We start from the raw sequence: 20,347 nt of genomic DNA on the forward strand, positions 1-20,347 counted from the left end.
AAACTCGAAATTAAAGTCTAATGTATAGAACATCTCTTAGATGAAGAACATGTGTAAAGAAAAATGACAAAGGAAAGGATAAAGCATAAAGAAATAAAGAAATAGAAGGCCCCACCAATTGATTATTGGGGTAAAAAGATGAAGACTTGAGCAAGAGATGGGTGATTATGAAGTTAGGCTCCTTCTCTCTCTTTCTCTTTCTATATGCTCTCAACTCTCTCTAAAATCAGTAGAAAATGACCCCAAATGAAGCCCCCAAAGACTATATATTAAAATAGGGTCGGGTTATAACAAAAGCCCGATATTTGTACAGTTGCGCCGCGTGGGACGCCTCATGGGGCGCCGCAATTGTGAAAAATATGTTCATAAAACGCTTTTGAATGCTCTCTGTACCTCCTCACAGGCGCGCCGCATGGGGCGCCGCGGTAGTTTAAAATTCTGTGCTGCTTTGGTAATTTGGTCATAACTTCTGGTGGGAGTGTCCGAATGACAAACGGTTTGAAGCGTTGGAAACTAGACTCAAAGATCTTTCATTTGATAGGTTATTAATCACATAATACCTTGTATATATTTAGATATGCTCGTTTAAAATTAGACTAGTGCAAGTACCTTTGGAATCTTCGCCTATTATGAAATTTTCCCATTTGGCCTACACGTAGGCCTCTCATTGGATCCCACCTTACTTATTATATGACTCATACACTTTTTTACCAATCCAATTCACTTACATCATATTTATAGCGCACCCCGAAATCCTATATTGTTTCGCAAAATTTTCCGGGGCCTTACAGATTCTACGAATCGCAATCCAATCCAAACCTATTGAAACCATAAACATCCAACTCCCAAAACTAATGCCGACTCATACCAAACCAACTCCGATTGATCTCAAATTTTGCACACAAGTAACAAATAACACAACAGACCCATTTCAACTTCCAAAATTGGAATCCGACCCCGATATCAATAAAGTCAACTTTCGATCAAACTTCTCAACCTTACAAATCTTCAGCTTTTTAAAATTTTCGCCAATTCAAGGCAAAACGGCCTACGGATCTCCAAATCAATATCCAAACACGCTTCCAAGTCCAAAATCACCATACGAAGCTATCATAACTGTCAAAACTCCATTCCGGAGTCGTCTACATAAAGTGAAACTCCGGTAAACTCTTTCAACTTAAACTTTCAAATTTGGGACTAAGTATCTCATTTCACTCTGAAACTCACCCGAAACCAAATCACCAACTCCGACAAAGTCATCAAATAACCACAATATAACATAGAGGAGGCAATAAATAGGGATACAGGGCTAAAATACTCAAAATAACTGACCGAATCATTACAAAAGCGGGTTCGGATCAAGTAATGTCTAATTTGACGATAATGAATTTTTTTTTCAAAAAAGAAAAGTCTAAAGTGCTACATGTGGAGATAAACTTTTAAACCATATTTTTAACATTCTTGTTACTACATCTTTTTAAAAACAAAAAATCATTTTTAACTCATGCTATTTTTAAGCATGAGCTCCTATTTTCAACTCATGCTTGTTTCTACTGTATGGACTTTCATTTTTAGCTCTGCTCACTTTTACGCATGACTCCACTTTTAATCCTGCTCGCTTTTAATGTAGGGCTCTAATTTTTAACCCGTGCTCTCTTTTAATGCACATGCTATTTTCGACACATCCACTTTTAATTTTGGCAAGCAATATTGATGAAGATTATGTGAAGAAAGTGGATCAAATTTCGCAAAGAAAATTCAAACCAAAGGGAAGAATTGTTAGAGTTGCCCTAATTTTCTTTTCATAATTGAATTTTACATGTTACTTAAAGGAATGATAAAATATTTACTATGATCGATTTTACTTTTCCTTAACGAAAATATAGACATCTGATCTTCTATTTGATAGTTCATTTTCTTGGAAGAAAAGATTGTGGACCTCTATAAATTGAGAATTTCTGATTCACAAAATAACATAATAGCATTCACAATATAGTCCTCAAGAGATTTTTATTTGGGGGAAAATTTATTCTCTCGGATAATATACTTTTCTCTTTTATAATAGTAATTGATGTAGATCAATTGATCAACTATATTATAGTAGTATATTATGTTTCTTTCAGTCTAATTTCTTTTTATTATCTGATTTATCGTCGTCAAAGTTTACTTTGTTAGCTTTCGCATTATAAAAAAAGCCAGCAAGTTTAGATCATTACTCATTGAAATTAGCAAGTTAATGGTGATATATTTAGTCCTAACGTGCTAGTTAATTAATTTTAGTACAAGCATGATCTCCTCAAATCTTTGTAACTAAAAAAATAGAATAAATCCTTATTAACGCTTTATAAACATTGCACATGGAAAGGATGATTGACCAACTTGTTTCCTTTTGTTCAGATAAAATATAATAAAACGTTAAATTCGAGGGGAATAAGCAATAATTAAAGTAGGAAAAGTGTTCTTAGCAAAAATAAAAATAAAAACAAAAACAAAATAAAATAAAAGTAATTTGTTTGTAATGGTTTTGGCGGAATTCGGAGTCGCGAGGCTCACGGCCCGACGGCCGAGAGAGAAGACTCAAATTTTCTAACAGATCAGAACTGAACAATTTTATCTTTTCTTCGTCGTTTTCGCCTTTTCTTTTTTCTATTTTTTTTAATATTATTCAATTAGAAATTCAAATATATGATCTGTACTAGATTAGTGTTTAATTTATAAATTACACATTAAAATAGGCCATTAAGATATTTAATATTGAAAATATTTTTAGCTAAAAATGTTGTTTGTTTTGACAAATAAGCTTAGGTGGTAGTCAATTGATTTTGTTATCCACTATAATTAACAAATCTGAAAATAAAACACAAATTGAATCATTATCTTTTATTTAAATTATAATAAATTATTTTCACATGTTATTGGTACATGATATTTGTGCTTAGGAAATAGAGTCAAACATGTTTATAACAATCTTTTTTTATAACAATATTTTACTATAACGATCAACTTTTATTTGAAACAAATTATTCATATTATATTATAATATTCTCTATAATAATATTTTATCATATCAGTCCAAAAATATTGAAATAAAAGAAATTGTTATAGAAAGAAATTGACTATATAACAAATATTTGCAAATTAGTTGAGTTGCCAAACTGGTTGAATACCGTCGTTATTCCAGAATAAGTGGGTTTTCTTTTTTCAATTTCAAAAATTATTTGAATGTATCCATATAATGTAGAGAGAAGGGAACAAACAGCCTAGAAGCCAGGCACGAGACAACTCAGAAATGCTGAGACGAATTGGGGTCCACGTGGGATCATTATCATTAATTAACTTTAAAAACCGTTTTAACTGATAAGATTAAAGCTTTAATTCTGGGGCCACTACGTTATCGCATAATCTTCCACTTTTTGGCATGTCTGTCTCTGCATTTCTGCAATTTTTTTACTATTCTTTTGGGCACAAATTGATGAAACGTTGTGCCCCGCTCAAAAAAAGCCAAAAAATGATTTTAAACTTTGCCCAGTTAATGAAAATAAATTAAGTGGCATTTCAAAAAGAAGTCCAATCTATCTGGCACCCAATGTAAAGGAATCTACAAAACTTGAAAGTTCAAATAAAGCAGGCCAGCAGAATGATACTATTTTAAATTATTTATCTATCTGTTTTAACTTCTCTTTTTGAAAATAAGAGATAACATAAGGGTTTGCATGACATCTTGGAATGTTTATTGAGCTTCATCGGAAATAATGGAGTACAACAACAATAATAACTAGAGGCGGATCCATGATTTGAATTATATGAATTCAACCTTTAAAATTTTTAGTATTGAACGATTATATTATTAAAGTTATGGGTTCAAATCTACTATTTGTTCATATTTTAAATAATTTTTACGTATATATTTATGTTCCGTTTTGAAAGTGCTGGGTTCAATTAAATCCGACACTGCTATATTGGATCTGCCCCTGAAAATAACAATAATACCCAATGTATTCCTATAGAATGCGATCCGGAGAGGGTAGTGTGAATACAATTTAACTTTATCCTAGGGGCGAATGTAGTGTACTACTGACGGGTTCAACCAACCTCATAACTTTCGACGTTGAGTAACAATTTATACGTAAAATTCGTTAAAGTTTCAAAAATAGCGAATATGAACTCAAACTTTAAAACTATAATTGGTTCAATGCTAAAAATCTTAAAAGTTAAATTCATAAAGTTTAAATTTTGAATCCGCCTCTATCTTACACCTTGTGGAGATAGAGAGGATGTTCTCATTTTTCAGAAGACATTCGGCTCAAGAAAAGCATCTCTATCGAAAATAATTGAATATCTGTTTTAGATTAATGAATAATCTCATAAGGAATTATTTTGCGCTTCACCTTTTTCTTTTTCAGTTTTTAACATTTCAATATCAGGATTACTAAAAATTCAACAATATCCAAGGCTTCTTTGCAATCAACCTCGAATACTTGGGGGCACCACCCTCTTATTTTACATTTTCGAGGAAAGTACTTCATGTCAAAAAAGGGTCTCGACAGGGAAACTTTGTAATGGGCCAAACGGTCGAATGAACCGTGTCCATATAGATTAGTCGAGCCCCGATGGCAAAACATGTACGCATATATTAATTATTTCAAGAAGCATTCTTTCTATATCAAACATCTTGTGTCTCAAAGAAAACTTTCTACTATACGAGCTCCATACTTATGATTTTGTGAGAAATGACTCAAGGGCCAAGCGCAAATATACCTCGAACACTCGGAGACTGTCATCGATGATCGACGTATTCAAGTTATCTAAACTTGAATTCATAAGACCTCAAAGAGGCACCCCTCGATCTATAGGTTGTGTCATTCTCGGGGACTAACACTTCAAACAAGTTCGAAGTGTTATTGGGAAATAAGCCCAAGAGGCATATCCAAATGGTACAGTCAAATTAATGCGGCTTGGAGACGTCCGAATCCCGCAATCACAATAGGCTTCAAATTTTTGAAAAACTGATTAAAAAAAGGCTACCCTCGGCAAATAATGAAAAGGGCTTCGATAAAATTAGCCCTCGAAAAAACTTAAGAGGTATCAAATTATCTTAAAACAAACATGCTAAAGCACAAAAAACAGAGGGGTTTTAATCGACATCGAACCCTCAAAAAATCCAATGGGTAAAAAATACATGCTAAGGCATAAAGAAATTTTTACTAAGTATTTTAAACCGAAAGAGAGGAATAATAGCTATCTTTTAAAGTCCATATTGGCCCAATCTAAAGAGCCTAAGGGCCAATACACTTAGACTTCGAGATCTTGTTCTCACTCCACCCGAACCCAAAGGTTCGACTATTCCGAGCCCAAATAAAAAATGACTTGACTATGGCTCGATGACTCATCATTATCCGACACAAACCCTAAAGGGTCTATGCCTCAAGTTCGAACCTTATTCAAACTCGATTGTAGTGAATTCGAAGAAGTCACCCAAAACCAAAATCTCGAACGCATCGTTCAAAGCACGAGACCGTGCTAAAGTTTTACAAGGCACAAAAAGATAAAAGTCGAGAAGGCATTCTAAAGGGAAAATTTCTTTATATATATATAGACAAATATATGTACAAGGGATCGACAAGGGTCTTACAAAAAAGAAAAGAAAAATATCCTAACTATGCCCGGGGCTGGTTTCTCCCTCAAGGGCGGTTTCTCCTTCAGGCCCCTCGTCGTTATCGGACCCGCTCTAGTTGCCTTCATCATCATCGTCATCATCAGAGGAGACAAGAAACCTGACATCAGCTTCAAGCGCATTAGCTTGAGTTATCTCTTTGGAGAGGTCAAAACCTCGAGTGTGGATTTCCTCGAGAGTCTCCCTCCGGGATTTCCACTTCGCCATGTCATTGCTCCGTCGCTCTCGATCGGAAGCCTCCCTCAGCTGCGTCTGAGCAGCCTCGACATCGGCCAGGTACACGGTGATGGACTTGTCAGTCGCGATCTTCGTCTCCTCAGCCTCCGCCTTGGCCTCAGCAAGCGCGGGTTCAAGTTCCTCGACCCTTTTGGCCTGGGCTGAGTTTTTCTCTATAATGCCCCGAAGTTGGACCTCAGCCGATGACAGTTTGTCCAAGGCAACCTCTTTCTCCGCAGCAAGGTGGTCCATGTTCTCCTTCCATCGATCACAGTCAGCTTTGATTTGATCGACTTCCTCTCGGAACAACTCAATCTTTTCCAGCTTTTGCTGCAACTGGGATATTGAAGTATTAACCTCCACAGTTGGGTCGAGACCGTACTCTTTCAGAATGATAGTTACCTGCTCGTCTAGCTCGGCCTCTTCCTTACGATACTGGTCCAAGTCTGCTTGACGGTCCCTGAGCTCCTCCTCCTTTTTGACTGCAAAGGAGCTTCAAAGCATTCCTCTCCTCCGATGTCTTCTGGAGCTCGACCTCACATTGGCTCAAGTAGGCCCTAAACTTGGTAGAAGCCTACGCAAAAAGAAAGATATAAGTTAGGATAAAGGGAGAAGAAGGAAAAGAAAATTGCAACAATGGAAATTAGTACTTACTCGAGATAAAAGGCGTTGAGACTCTTCAAAAAGCGTGGATGCATCGTTGAAGTTGGCGGTATCATCAACCCCGATAAATCAATCCCGAAAGAGATCCTCTTTACTGGGGACTCCGCCTATGTCAGGGATTTGCAGAGCCCGAGCATCCTTTATGACCTCCTCAGAAAAGTCCGGTAGAGAGGGAGAGTGACCTATTGCCATGGCCCTGAGCTAATTGCTCGGGGCATTTTGATCAGCCCTGGGGTCACAAAACCGGCCCCCTCTGGCATACTTGTTGATGCTTGAGGGATAATCTCAACCTCGGGTGATTCGGGGGCTTTGCCCGAATCTTTCTTCGAAGCCTCCTCATCACGAGGCAGGGTCTCGACAACCGCCTCCGACTTGGAAGGCTTCGGCCAGCTTCCTTGCTCGAACCACCAGCGTCGAGTCGTCTCCCTCATATTCATCTTCTTCTTCTCCCAGCTGGCAGGCCGACTCTGTAGTCACAAGGATGATATTTCTCATGCGTCTTCGAACTGTAGACCTTGTAGGTTGGGGATCCTCGGACTCCGAGACCCTCTTCCTCTTATTATCTTTCCCCGACTTCGGGGCCGGGGACTCGATCTCTTCCCTCATGAGAGGCCGACCTCATTTCAGCGAGTGAGTTACTTGATTTTAGTCTAGTTTGAACTCATGAGTCAAGAGGAGTGATTATATTGTCAAGAGGATGTGAGGGTTCTCGACTTTGAAGTCGGACTTTAGAACGCAAGGGCTGGGAACATACTTGTGAGAGAGCGGTTCCACCGACATTTTATCACCGTCCGACCGAGAAGAATTAGAAGAAGAAGTTTTCTCCTTTTGTGGGACGATCTTAGAGGTTTTCGCCATTGATTTAGGTAGAAGGAGGCAAACAGAGATGAAAATTGATGTTTTGTACTAATAGAATTGACTCAAACGGGTGGTGAAAGAGAAGGATGGAGAAAAGAAGAGACTTAGAAAGCTTGGTGAAGGTGGAAGTAAAGTTTTTGATTCAACCAGGAAGCCAGTATTTATAGGCTCACGATGACGATTCGGTGGTGCTAGTGGCCGACCATCACTAGCAAGCATTAATGGTTTGGGAACTATACCGACGGGACGTTTCGGTCACCTTGACCGCTTACATCACGAGGATGGCGTCATTCTCGGGGTCTCCATAAAATCGAGGCTCAAGTTATTTTTTTATCATTTTATTCTAAAAAATGAGGGGACTATCTGTATACGGTAGAAATGGGGGCTACCCGATTTCGTCCTTTGATGGAAAAAGTGATACCACATCGGAAGGCCATGGTGTTGAGATCGGGATCAAAGTTCCTTTCCAAGATCGAGGTCGATATCACTTACCGAGGTCAGAAAAGGGCATACTTCGAGATGATACCGGTATAATTCAGTAACGGAAAGAGCGAGATACCCGCAACAGACCGAAGATCATGGCGTGAATTTTGGAATGGATTGGTCCTCGGCGGTTAATCAGTTGTCAAATATGATTTCCTACTATAATTAGAAGTGTACCTTATTTAGGACTCCTCTATTATATAAAGGGGGATCCCATCCATTTGTAACGATCATTGTTCACTGATAAGAAAATACACGTTCATTACTTTCTTGCTATTCCACTTGCTGTTCATGAGAGTTGCTTTATCATTTGCTATTCCTATTATCATACCTCGAGATTACCATAGGTCGAGGTTGAGATTTGACTTGCATACTAGTTTGATTTATTTTATTTTCTAATTTATCTATTTAATTCCTTGTTTATCAATTGGTATTGTATTAAATCACATATCCTTAAAACCACAATATAAATTTAATTGTTATTCGTATTTTAGGGTAAACAAAAGCCCACGCCTATCTTCGTGAAAAAATAAATCATAAGTATAAAGAACTGGAGTTTTTCCCCCCATTAATAAATGAACTAGTATGACTTAGATTAATTATTCTTCCAATAATTTTCATCTCTTCCCTCGTTTTCTTGTAGGAAATGTTGAAACCAAATGGCAAATAGCCATCATCCTTCTTAGAGAGAATTAATTTAATATTTTGCCTTTAGTTGGTTTCATTGTTTGTACCAAAGTTGAGTAGTCAAAGTTTTATAACATTATTTTAATTTAAGTGTATTGTCACGAATAATATGATTATAGAGTATTGAGTTTTAACTATAACTATAATAAAACGGAAAAGAGCACCAAATGTCTGCGCGCTCAAATGCTTTGAAGTGAAATAGTTGGGTTGAAATTTTGAAGTGCTCAAGACTTTCAAAGAAAGCACATTTTCTGAAACCTAAAAAGTCTAAATTGGGTTTCCATGGTCAAACTAGTGGTGGCGTCAACTCATACTTTTATCATCACATGAAATCAAGAATTTTCTTTTTCTTTTTTTTTCTTCCTTTTAACGGTTTCTAGAGTTTTGTGTTACTAATCCAATCCAAAGGCTCTTAGATGAGAAACCAACAAAAGGGAACATGATATTTTGGAAGTAAACTACATAAATTAATTCGACTCACTCAAGATAATATGGTTGGCCACAAAAGAGTGCCTAGTTTGTAGAGGTAAGGTAAAATATTAACATGACTCCGAGCAAGTATAGTATATGTTTGGACATAAAAATTATAATTTTTTTTTTTTTAAAAACTAGTGTTTGGAGTTAAGTAGAAAAATGATATTTGTGATTATATTTGGACGGGCATTTTAGTTAAAAAAATGTTGCATTTTCGTGAGTGGGGAAAAAAATTCAAAAATTTTGAAAAAGTGGATTTTTAAAAAACTATTTTCGATTTTTTTTCAAAAAACTTACAAAATTTCATGGACAAACACATTTAAAAAAAATCAAACAAAAGAAAAAAAAGTTATTAATAAATTTTTAAATTTTATTTATTTTAACATTTTTTATACAGGTATATAGTCTAAATTAAAAGGAATAAGTGCGATCTTATTAGACGGTGAAGGCTAAATCTATCCGGGGGGGAATAGGCAAACAACTTTCATTTTCATGGGGTCTATTTTAAAGTCCCATTAGGTCGTTACATGGGTGCCTTATTTTACTTTTTATTTATTTTTATTTCAATATCTATCCATCTCTCTCTTGAAATTTCTTTAATAATAAACACAAATAAGACGTCAATCTCAAATTCCAGATTGAAATTTGAGCAAAATATACTCAAATGGCAAGAAAATTCCAGGGAACTAAGGAAGTTTCCATTAGTATCTCAATTGATGAATAAGACACTTGACATGTGAAATCAAAGTTTCTTCGTAATTCACACGTAAACCATGACTAGAACTAGGGCTTACATGTACCGGGTTGGTTCGGTATTTATCAAAATCAAATCAACCAACTATATCGGTTTGGATTGATTTGGTTTTGTCGGGTTTTTCGGGTTTTTTTGTTACATGAATATTATTTCAATCTTACTTTGTTAAAATTATAGATAAAGTTTTGATAAGTGAATGTATGTTTAGTAAATATGGAAAAAAATTGACAAACGTATGATCTATTAAAATATTCTAATGGGAGAATTTTTTTAGTAACACATGATAGTTATTTCTTAGTTGTCTAACAATAATTTTTCGTTAATTTACGTTTTCAAGGTTAATACATGAGAGAATCCCAAATATTTCTACATTTTCTAAAGAAAATTCACTATAAAGACTTAAAAATATAAATAAAATTTATATATTTATATGTGGTTCGGGTTTTTTTACTCAATACCAAACCAAACATAGTCGGAATTTTTAATCGGTTTGGTGCGATTTTCCGATTCAATTTGAACCCCCTAACTAGAACTTAAAGAAAAGGACATTTTTTCCCTTATATTATGAATAAAGAAACAATGACTGGATTATTATGATTTAGATGGGTAATTATGTCTGAATATGTGAAATGTACGTACAAGTCCAATGTTATTAAGGTGACAAGTGGTCTTTCTTTGGACCGACCATAAGCATGTGGTTTTCATTTTAATTTACGTAATTTGGTAATTGGATGACTCGATAAAGCTAAATGACACCTTTGATAATATTCCCTCAACTTCTTGTAATCAATTATATTTGTTAGATGCAGTACTGGATATTTTCTTTAATATATTTAACGACATAAAGGGAGAAAATCAACGAAATAATAGTATCATGCGAACGAAATTGCCATTGAATCCACTTCAACTTAAAAAGCTCATTTATGACGTGATGATTTTTCAATAACATGTAAGTAGATAACTCATTCTATCAACTAGTGTGCGATATTTTAACACTTGTACATTCAAGGGTGGATACTGGAGCATGCATAATATATAACATTAGCGTCTAATATTGAAATACGTCAACATTTAAGAACAAGTTAATTTAACTGTGATATCATGTGAAAAAACTAGGGCGGACCCACGTGAGATCAAGAGGGTTCATATTGTATATATAGGTTTATTTTAGCTTTTTTCGAGAACATATTAATACAAAATATATATTGATCCCTCTTTGTGCAAAGGTAAAGTGGGTTCAAGGTTGGCAAACTCACCCGAGCTTTAATCCGGAGAGCAGCTGCATATGTGCATTTTTTTTTTTGCTGTATATTAGGACACAAAAATGTTTCTTTTCACTTTTTTGGATTAGTATAACTTACATTTCTCTCTCTATATATAACATAGTAAAAGAAAACTTCACCATTTTAATTATTTTTTTACATAATCTAAAATCTGAAAATTATATTAAAAAAAGTAATGTTTCAATAATGTATTTTAATTCTTTAATAAAAAATATTTTGTTGACTTTTTTGTATATTTACTTCTTCACATGTTAAACCACCTATGAAAATTCTGGATTCGCCGCCTGAAGAAACTGAACCTGATACCTGAAGAGGCCCAGGATGCGTCAATTGTGACATTACTGCTAAACCTCATTGATGACGTTTTTGGATTAGCAAAAGAAATTAAAATAGTAGAAGTCGTTGGAGAGGCAGAGATTTAGATACACATTGATCATGCAACATGATGCCATGTTACACTAAGCCACAAGTATTTTTTTTTAATTCAATTGTAAATGATTTTAAAATGACAACTAGTTGAAGGAGTCAATGGTCAAAATGGGAGTTAATTCCACGGGCCGACTCGTTTCCAAATGGTAGTGTCACCGAATTGAAAAGGACAATACACATTATTACAAATTAACTTAAACTCTAAAGAATATTTAGTAGAGTTTGTCCACAAAATAGAGATTGGATTTGGAATGTGGAGAGCTTAGGGCTCCTTATCTGGCGGATCGGACGGTTATTTATTCTTAACGATTTGACTTATCGGTTATCCACTTTTAAATATATTAATTCGCTAGCCACCCAATAAAATATTAGGCGGATTGGTGTCAGTTTAGCTATTATCGAGCGATTTATCGCCCTATTTCAATCTATATTAGAAAGGACTATTTTGGTCCTTCATGTTGCATTGTTACAGTGTTACTAATAATTAGTACATACCATCAAAAAGCCAACAATGCTTCAACACTTCCAAACATGATAATTACATCTGTTAAGGGATGACAAGTTAAGAATATAGTAAGTACTACTTATTATACTTTAAAATGTAAACTGGGAGTTGGAGGAGTGAGCTTCCAGTAATTCCTAAGACTTGCATTCATTTCAGATTGCACCATTCTTTATTTATTTTACTTATTTTTTTTAAAAAAAACCTTCATTCTAACCTTCTTTTTGTTTAGGTTATTCATAAGGTCTAGTTAATCTTTCTAACTATTCTAATCTGCGAAAGTCTAAAGATGTGCAGATTTTCATTGCTTTTAAGCTTGAATATAATACTAAACTTACCATCTGTTGCTGCCTGCTCTGGCTATAAAGAGAGGGAGAGGCTCAGGCAAGCCTCGAGGTCGAGAGGGCTGGCGGCTAGGTTGTAAGTTGTGACTTCTTGTTGCTCGTGAGAATTGAGGTCTGACTTCTGAGTGTTAGGATTTCTAAAGTTTAATAGAATAATACTATACTGGTCCTGACGTCATTAGTCATTACTGGAAGTGAAAGTGTGGAAGGGATTTTTATTATTTAATATACATATGGATAAAAAATATTATATATATTCTTAACGGATTATTCGTTAAGAAAATTGAATAATCCGCCCCCAAATCGATAAGTCGTTAACAAAAAAATTTCAACCCGTTCCCTGTCTATTAAACTAATAACGGATACCAATAAGCCATTAAACCATTTTTGCGATTTAATTTTCGGTTTCGATTCGATTTTGAACACCCCGGAGATTGGCCTTGGTTGCCTTGGCGGTTTCTTCAACGTGACTACGACTTTTTTCCACGTTCCTTTATTTTCGAAGATGCTAATTTTGAGCCGTTTGCAAATTATTGGAAAAGGTTTTTTCAATGAACTTCTTAGAGGAAATTTTTTTTGTGTTGTTTGGATGTAGTTTTTCCTTTGGTTGAAAAATGAAAAGATCATCTTTTTTTTTTAGAGAAACTCCCATTCCTCTCTCATCGTCATCTTCTCCCATTTAAGCCCCTCACCCAAGGGCGGATTTAGTTGCGGGAGGGGTTCATCCGAACCGCATTCGTCGAAAAATTATACGGTATATGTTTGACCAAAAGATGCTAAACCCTTTGATTAAACCAATCTTATGATTAGAAGAAAGGTGAATCTCAGTTAACAATAATAAAACCTAGATCAAGTGATAAAGGAAGTAAGCGAGATGTATGATGTTAGCTTATGTGCTGGAATCAATCAAATGCACGTAGATGCGACAAACTAAATGCGTAATCAATCTAAATAAATGATGTCGGGGTAGAAGGGGAATAAGTATGAGATGATTGTGAAATCTTTGGATCTTATCAGTATCGTATAATAACATATGTTTTGGTTGAGTAATCAATGAACAAGGTTGTTCTTGTATTTACTCTCAGATGAATCTTTTACAAAGTGTTCTTTTGTCTTTTGCCTGGATCCCCTCTTTCTTTACTAACTCTTCCTGTTTATAAGGGACAATTTCCTAGAAAACCTTAAAAAGTACAATATAAAGAATATTCGAAAAGCATATTCTTACTGTCTCCTACTAGATTTACACTACCGTTGACATCTCAGCTCGCCTGACCGCTCTTGGTCGTCGTTCTTCATCACAATGACCATCAGACGTTCTGTCGTGGTAACCTCACTCCTTGTCCTACTCGGCAGCTGTCATTGTTGCCAAATTTGGACCCATACAGTTAGTTTCTCCTCTTGTTAAGGTCGTGACCCTGTACGTCCTTGATAAGCGGACGTCGCCTATACCCGTAGAGGAATTTGGCTATTGAATTATACTGGTTTGACCAGTAAAGGAAGAGTGGCGCGTTCCACGATATCTTGGATGGTGCAACTTATCGGAAAATGATGTCACTCCCACATGCATCATCATTGTGCGTCTTCCCGAGACAGAGACTATTTGCTTGTCACTTTGGTTTTGGTGCCATGGGCAGCCTCTCGCTTCGATTCTAGCGCCACCCAACCGTATAAATAGGTGAAGGTTTTGTTTTTTCAAGAACTTTTAGACATTTCTTCTCTTGTGTATGTATTGTCTTCTTCGATCATCTCTTCTTGGGTCTTCAAATCTGCTTTCGTGATTTATCTTCTCATCTTTTCCGTTCATCGTTCTTTGTTTTACGTTTTACCCACATATCTTCTGCCATCAAGATGCCCAGAATGCATCGGTCACATGAAAATATTTCTGACGCCACCCTGTTATCCATGGCACCTCCTTCTGGTGGTGAGGACATGGCAGCAGAGGAGGGGGACAACTTTCCCACCGTAGAGGAGATACTTCCGAGAAACCCTATATCCCATAATGATTTTCACAAAGAACCTGCCTCTTCCCCCGTTCCGGTGGTTTCTGAGACTGAGCAAGCTCATATATATGACCTTCGGTCTATGTACAACATTCCTCCCCAGGTCGAGATGGTTCCGGCTGGGAGGGACTTCGTGGAGGTCCATAGACCGGGATATTCTACTTTTTATGTATATTCCTTTATGATCGGCCACATCCTCCCTCTTCTTCCGTTGATGGAGGAACTCTGTCGGTTCTACGAGGTCTGCCCGACGCAGCTATCTTCGTATACGTATATGATTTTTCTAGTAGTGACAAAGTATGCGGAGTTGGCGAGGTTTGAAGTTAGCCTTTATCACCTCTTACATTTGTTTTCCCCGAGTTTCATAGGGGCACTATGATACACTTGAGGCATCGTGGGACCGGGGGCTGGTGGTCGGGATGGACGACCGGGCAAGCCGCAAATTTTGGCACAAATACTTCTTTATTAGAACCGAGCACCTGGTGTCGGACCCCCTGGATTCCCAGAGTGGTAGAATCATAACCGTAAGTGTTGGTACTCGTTGTTTACTTTCGTTCTTTCCAATTTTGTACTTATCTGTAACTTTTCTGTGTAGTTGTGAGGAGTACACCTTATCCCATTATCGGCATCGAGGACTGGGTAGCCCGTGTACTACCTTACGTGGCGGGGACTCGAGATTGGCTCGCTTTCCTCAAACGATTTAGGCCGAAGGTTCCATCTGGTAAGTGTCCCCTTTATTTTGGCCTTTGGCTATTTGCTGTTGTTTATTGATACAACGTATTTGTGATTATAGGTCATCGGGCTTCCAAGAAGAAGACTCTAGTCCCGGCATTTCACCAGGCTGTCGCATCGGCAAGGATGCAATTTTCCCTAGCTGAGTCCGTCCGAGGAGGCCGTGCTTAATCCGTACTGGCTAGAGACTCCTCTCGTGACGTCGTCATACAGGATGAGATCTCTTCTCGACCCGCCTACCACCTCATGGATGAGCCCTCTAGCGGGAATGAATCACTATCGAGGAAGAGGATGAGGGTAGAGCTTGGGAAAGCCGTCACCTCCAATACTAGAAAGGACAGAACTGAAGCTGCAGGGGCGACATCTTTGCCTAGGTCAGGCACATGTGGCATTCTTATGGCAGACGCCATTTTGGTAGGGAGGTCTCCCATGACCGAATGAATAAATCAAAGGGGCAATCTGTACGATCCGCCAAGGGTGGCGCATAGTTTGACGTAGGAGGAGGCGAAGCTGAACAAGTGCGAGCTTACTTGGAGCGGCACACTCATGTAAAGGTGAGGACGGAAGGTCCTGATCGACACATAGTCATCCCTGTGGACTATGATCTGTTGGCGAATTGTGAACAGACGGCACTGGTGTTCGCTCCTTCATACGCTGCTTCCGAGAGCGGGGTGCTTAAGGCAATGCGTGATGTAGACCTGTCACGGAGCATTTCCGGCATGGCTCTGCGGGTAAGCGCTTTTCTCTTCTCTTTGTTTTTGGGTTCCTTTTCCATACTTAATCCCTTCCTTGTTTTGTATTTGCTTTGCATACTAGATGCTCATCATAGAGACTGAGTGCGATCGGAGGGATCAGCGGAGGACAACTATTTTTGAGAGAGTGGCCTCAAAATATAAGGAATACCGTACCAAACATCGTGCGTTGGATGACCTCTTCACTTAGGACAATGATTTTTCGCTTTTCCGTGACGGACTCAAGCAGAAGGAGAAATAGTAGGCGCAGAAAATCGAAGAGATGTAGGAGCGGGATGAAGACCTGATGAAGGCCATTGCCCGATGCAGTGAACTCGAGGTGGCTCTTAAGTCCAAAGAAGATGAACTCAAGATGAGTAAGGGGGTGATGGCTGAGAACGCCGACCTTCAAGTGCAGAATGTCGCCTTAATGGCGGAACTTGACAAGAGGGTGGCAGAGGTCGTCGACCTTAGGGGCGAGTTGAGCGCTAAGGCTGATGGATTGGCCCATGCTGAAAGGGATAAGGCAGCTTCCATATCAGAGGTAGTGGCTTTAGAAGACGCCCTTCGTGTTTGCAGATCGGAGCGAGACAAGGAGGCAGAGGCGTCTGTGCTTGAGACAACGAGGTTTGAGGGACGTATCCGAGATCTGGAGGCGGAGTTGTCTGTGTGAAATGATCAAGTTGTTGCTTTGAAAGCGGAGGGTGTGCGACGGTAGTTGCAACCCTCTACCTCTCATGCTTCTGCTGACTCTATTTTGCCACGAGATTTATATGAGATGTGGGTTCATGCCGAAGCTCAACTTGACATGTATAAGTCTCTTCGTGCCGACGAGAAAGTATCTGAGGCAGAACTTCAAGAGGTGCGTATTAAAGCACGTATCGCTCGTGAGGCGTGTGGTTACAACCCCGGAATGCCTGGCGGGGATGACGCTGACTATGACAATGCGGACAAGCTCGCCTCCGATTCTTGGTACAATAAGCAGTATGCCACGGGGGATGATGCGACGTAAGACTTGGTTGTATTTTTGTTTTGCTATTTTTGTGGGGGCGTCCTTGAGCCCTTTGTAATTTTTTTTGTAATATATCAGTTGTAATGGAGCAGTTACTTTTTTGTTGTTGTGTACCTCTAAACTATTTTCTTGTTGTGCATTTTTTCTTGCGGGGGAGGGGGGCTAGGCTACGCAGCCTTGTGTGATATTTTATCGTAATCTGGGCAACGTCGGATGTCAAGTAATCTATGCGACGTTGATTATTAAAATATTTGAGCAAGGTCGAGCTCTTGCCTTTGGTGACGGCCTTTGCCGTAAGGATATTATTTAGAGTTAATGTCGAAATGTTAACCCGTCTTGGTTCGAGCAGTGTCGAATTCTTTTCTTTGACGACGACCTTAGCCGTAAGGGTGTTATTTCGAGTTAATGTTGAAATGTTAAACCGTCGTGTTTTGAGCGGTGTCGAACTCTTTTCTTCGGTAACAACCTTAGCCGTAGGGGTGTTATTTCGAGTTAATGTCGAAATGTTAACCCGGTGTGGTTCGAGCGATGTCGAAATCTTTTCTTTGGCGACAACCTTAGTCGCAAGGGTGTTATTTTGAGTTAATGTCGAAATGTTAAGCTGTCGTTGTTCGAGTGGTTTTGAACACTTTTCTTTGGCGACGGCCTTTGCCGTAGGGGTGTTATTTCGAGTTAATGTCGAAATGTTAACCCGTCGTGGTTCGAGCAGTGTCGAACTCTTTTTTTTGAATGGAGATCGACAGAGTGAAATGTTGAGTGAAATGCTGCTTTATTTCATTTATTGGAGTATTGTACATGTCAGTTTCTTACATATTAGAGAAGTTTCCTTGTATCTAGTCCCTTCATTGTTCGGCCATGAGATATCATCTACAGGCGGGGCGATGAATTAAACTTTGAACTTTGAGACGTCGCCTCGTTAAAAACCTCTCCAGGAAAACCCAATTGGGACAAAACCCGGGTAAGGAAAAAAGAGTACGACTCGGGCGGTGTCCTTTTTCAGAAGTGGAAGTATTTGAGGTGGGCGACATTCCAGTTGTTCTGTAGCAGTTTTCCCTCCATTGTTTCTAGTTGGAATGCCCCTTTTGCTTGCCGCCGCTATAATTTTATATGGTCCGTCCCAGTTGGTTCCCAATTTTCCTTCTTTTGGGTATTTGGCCGCTTGTGTTTTGGGCCTTGAGGACGTAATCTCCAACTTTGAGCGAACATATTTTGGATTTCTTGTTGTAGTACCTTTTTGCTTGTTGTTTTTGGGCTACCATTATTACATGAGCCATATCTCTCCGTTCCTCTACTTCGTTGAGGTCCTGTATTCTGTTTTCATCGTTGCTTGGTTCACTTTCATTGGAGTATCTTAGGCTAGGTTCTCCAACTTCAACGGGTATAACGGCGTTAGTCCCGTAGACTAATGAATATGGCGTTTCGCCTGTGCTGGTCTTTGGCGTGGTACGGTAGGCCCATAATACCTCCGGTAATAGTTCCGGCCACAGCCCTTTGGCTTTCTCGAGTTCTTCTTTAGTATATTCAATATTATTTTGTTGGAGGATTCTGCCTGACCGTTGCTAGCTGGATGATATGGTGTGGAGAGTATTCGTTTGATGCGCCATTTGACGAAGAACTCTGTCGTCTTTTTTCCGACGAACTGTGGTCCATTGGGGATAGCGAAATGTCATATGATATTTTCCCATATGAAGGTGATGACTTCCTGTTCGCGTATTTGGGCGAAGGTACCTGCCTCCACCCATTTGGAAAAGTAGTCAGTTAAAATTAAAAGGAAGTGTGTCTTACCTCGACCCGTAGTGAGGGGTCCGATGATATCTATTCCCCATTTGATGTACAGCCATGGCGAAGTGATGGAGTGTAGGAGTTCGCCCGCTTGGTGTATCATTGGTTCATACTTTTGGCATTGCTCACACTTCTTGATGTAATCCGCTGCTTCCTTTTTCAAAGTGGGCCAGTAGTATCCTTCCTGAATAAGGCATATGATAAGGGCCCGGTTTCTTGTGTGGGCACCATAGTGAACTTTGTGTACTTCTTCGAGGACACGCCTTGTTTGATTTGGTCCTAGGCATTTTGCTAAAGGGCCATTGAACGTCCTTTTGTAAAGGTCGTTGTTTATGAGGTTGGACCTGGCTGCCTGTATTCGAAGCCTTTTGGCTTCTTTTTTGTCTTGCAGGAGTGTTCCTTCCTGCAAATATGTCATGATACGATTGCTCCAGTCTCAAGTTAAATTTATAGAATGTACCTGTAAGCACGTGATTTTTGCCCTATATGAGAATTACTCCCAAAAAATTCAAAATAAAATGATTTTCCTTGGTGTGCAATTTTGAGTATTTTTGTGACATTTTTGGATGATTATTTGTATTTTTCCTTGCATGTTTATTTGTTAAATTAATAAAAAATACAAAAATATGTCGCATTTTTGTGCCGGGGAAGCACATCGGGCACCAGTTATAGTGATGCATCACTGAGGCCGGGTATGTTCTCCACACCTATGCCGGGAAAAGGGAAAGAGGTCTCTGGGTTATGCCAGGGAGGTCCACGGGTTATGCCGGGAAAAGGGAAAGAGGTCTCTGGGTTATGCCAGGAAAGGGAAAGGGTCCTCGGGTTATGCCGGGGAAGTCATCGGGTCATGCCGGAAAAGGGAAAGAGGTCCCTGGGTTATGCCAGAGAGGTCCACGGGTTATGCCGGGAAAGGGAAAGAGGTCCCTAGGTTATGTAAGGGAGGTCCACGGGTTATGCCGGGAAAGGGAAAGAGTCCTCGGGTTATGCCGGGGAAGTCATCGGGTTATGTCGGAAAAGGGAGAGAGTCGTCGGGTTATGCCGGAAAGGGAAAGAGGTCCCTGGGTAATGCCAGGGAGGTCCACGGGTTATGTCGGGAAAGGGAAAGAGTCCTCGGGTTATGCCGGGGAAGTCATCGGGTTATGCCGGAAAGATTCATCGGGTTATGCTGGAAAAGGGAAAGAGGTCCTCGGGTTATGCCGGGGAAGTCATCGGGTTATGCCGGAAAGGGAAAAAGTCCTCGGGTTATGCCGGAAAAGGGAGAGAGGTCCCTGGGTTATGCCAGGGAGGTCCACGGGTTATGCCGGGAAAGGGAAAGGGTCTTCGGGTTATGCCGGGGAAGTCATTGGGTCATGCCGGAAAAGGGAAAGAGGTCCCTGGGTTATGCCAGGAAGGTCCACGGGTTATGCCAGGAAAGGGAAAGAGGTCCCTAGGTTATGCCAGGGAGGTCCACGGGTTATGCCGGGAAAGGGAAAGAGTCCTCGGGTTATGCCGGGGAAATCATCGGGTTATGCCGGAAAAGGGAGAGAGTCCTCGGGTTATGCCGGAAAGGGAAAGAGGTCCCTGGGTTATGTCAGGGAGGTCCACGGGTTATGCCGGGAAAGGGAAAGAGTCATCGGGTTATTCCGGGGAAGTCATCGGGTTATGCCAGAAAGATTTATCGGGTTATGCCGGAAAAAGGGAAAGAGGTCCTCGGGTTATGCCGGGGAAGTCATCGGGTTATGCC

The 20,347-nt window shown here is 39.3% G+C and overlaps 1 protein-coding gene across 1 annotated transcript; it reads right to left on the minus strand.

Annotated features, from left to right (window-relative positions):
* Window positions 1-5,728: 5,728 nt before the first annotated feature.
* LOC138873886 (uncharacterized) lies at window positions 5,729-6,984 on the minus strand. The gene is made up of 2 exons (XM_070152372.1): window positions 6,816-6,984; window positions 5,729-6,372 (listed from the first exon to the last, which is right to left on the minus strand). Exons 1-2 carry the CDS (start codon window positions 6,982-6,984, stop codon window positions 5,729-5,731), a joined length of 813 nt encoding a protein of 270 aa, XP_070008473.1.
* Window positions 6,985-20,347: the final 13,363 nt, after the last annotated feature.

The sequence above is a fragment of the Nicotiana sylvestris genome, chromosome 7 (assembly GCF_000393655.2).
Source record: "Nicotiana sylvestris chromosome 7, ASM39365v2, whole genome shotgun sequence".
NCBI lineage: Eukaryota > Viridiplantae > Streptophyta > Magnoliopsida > Solanales > Solanaceae > Nicotiana > Nicotiana sylvestris.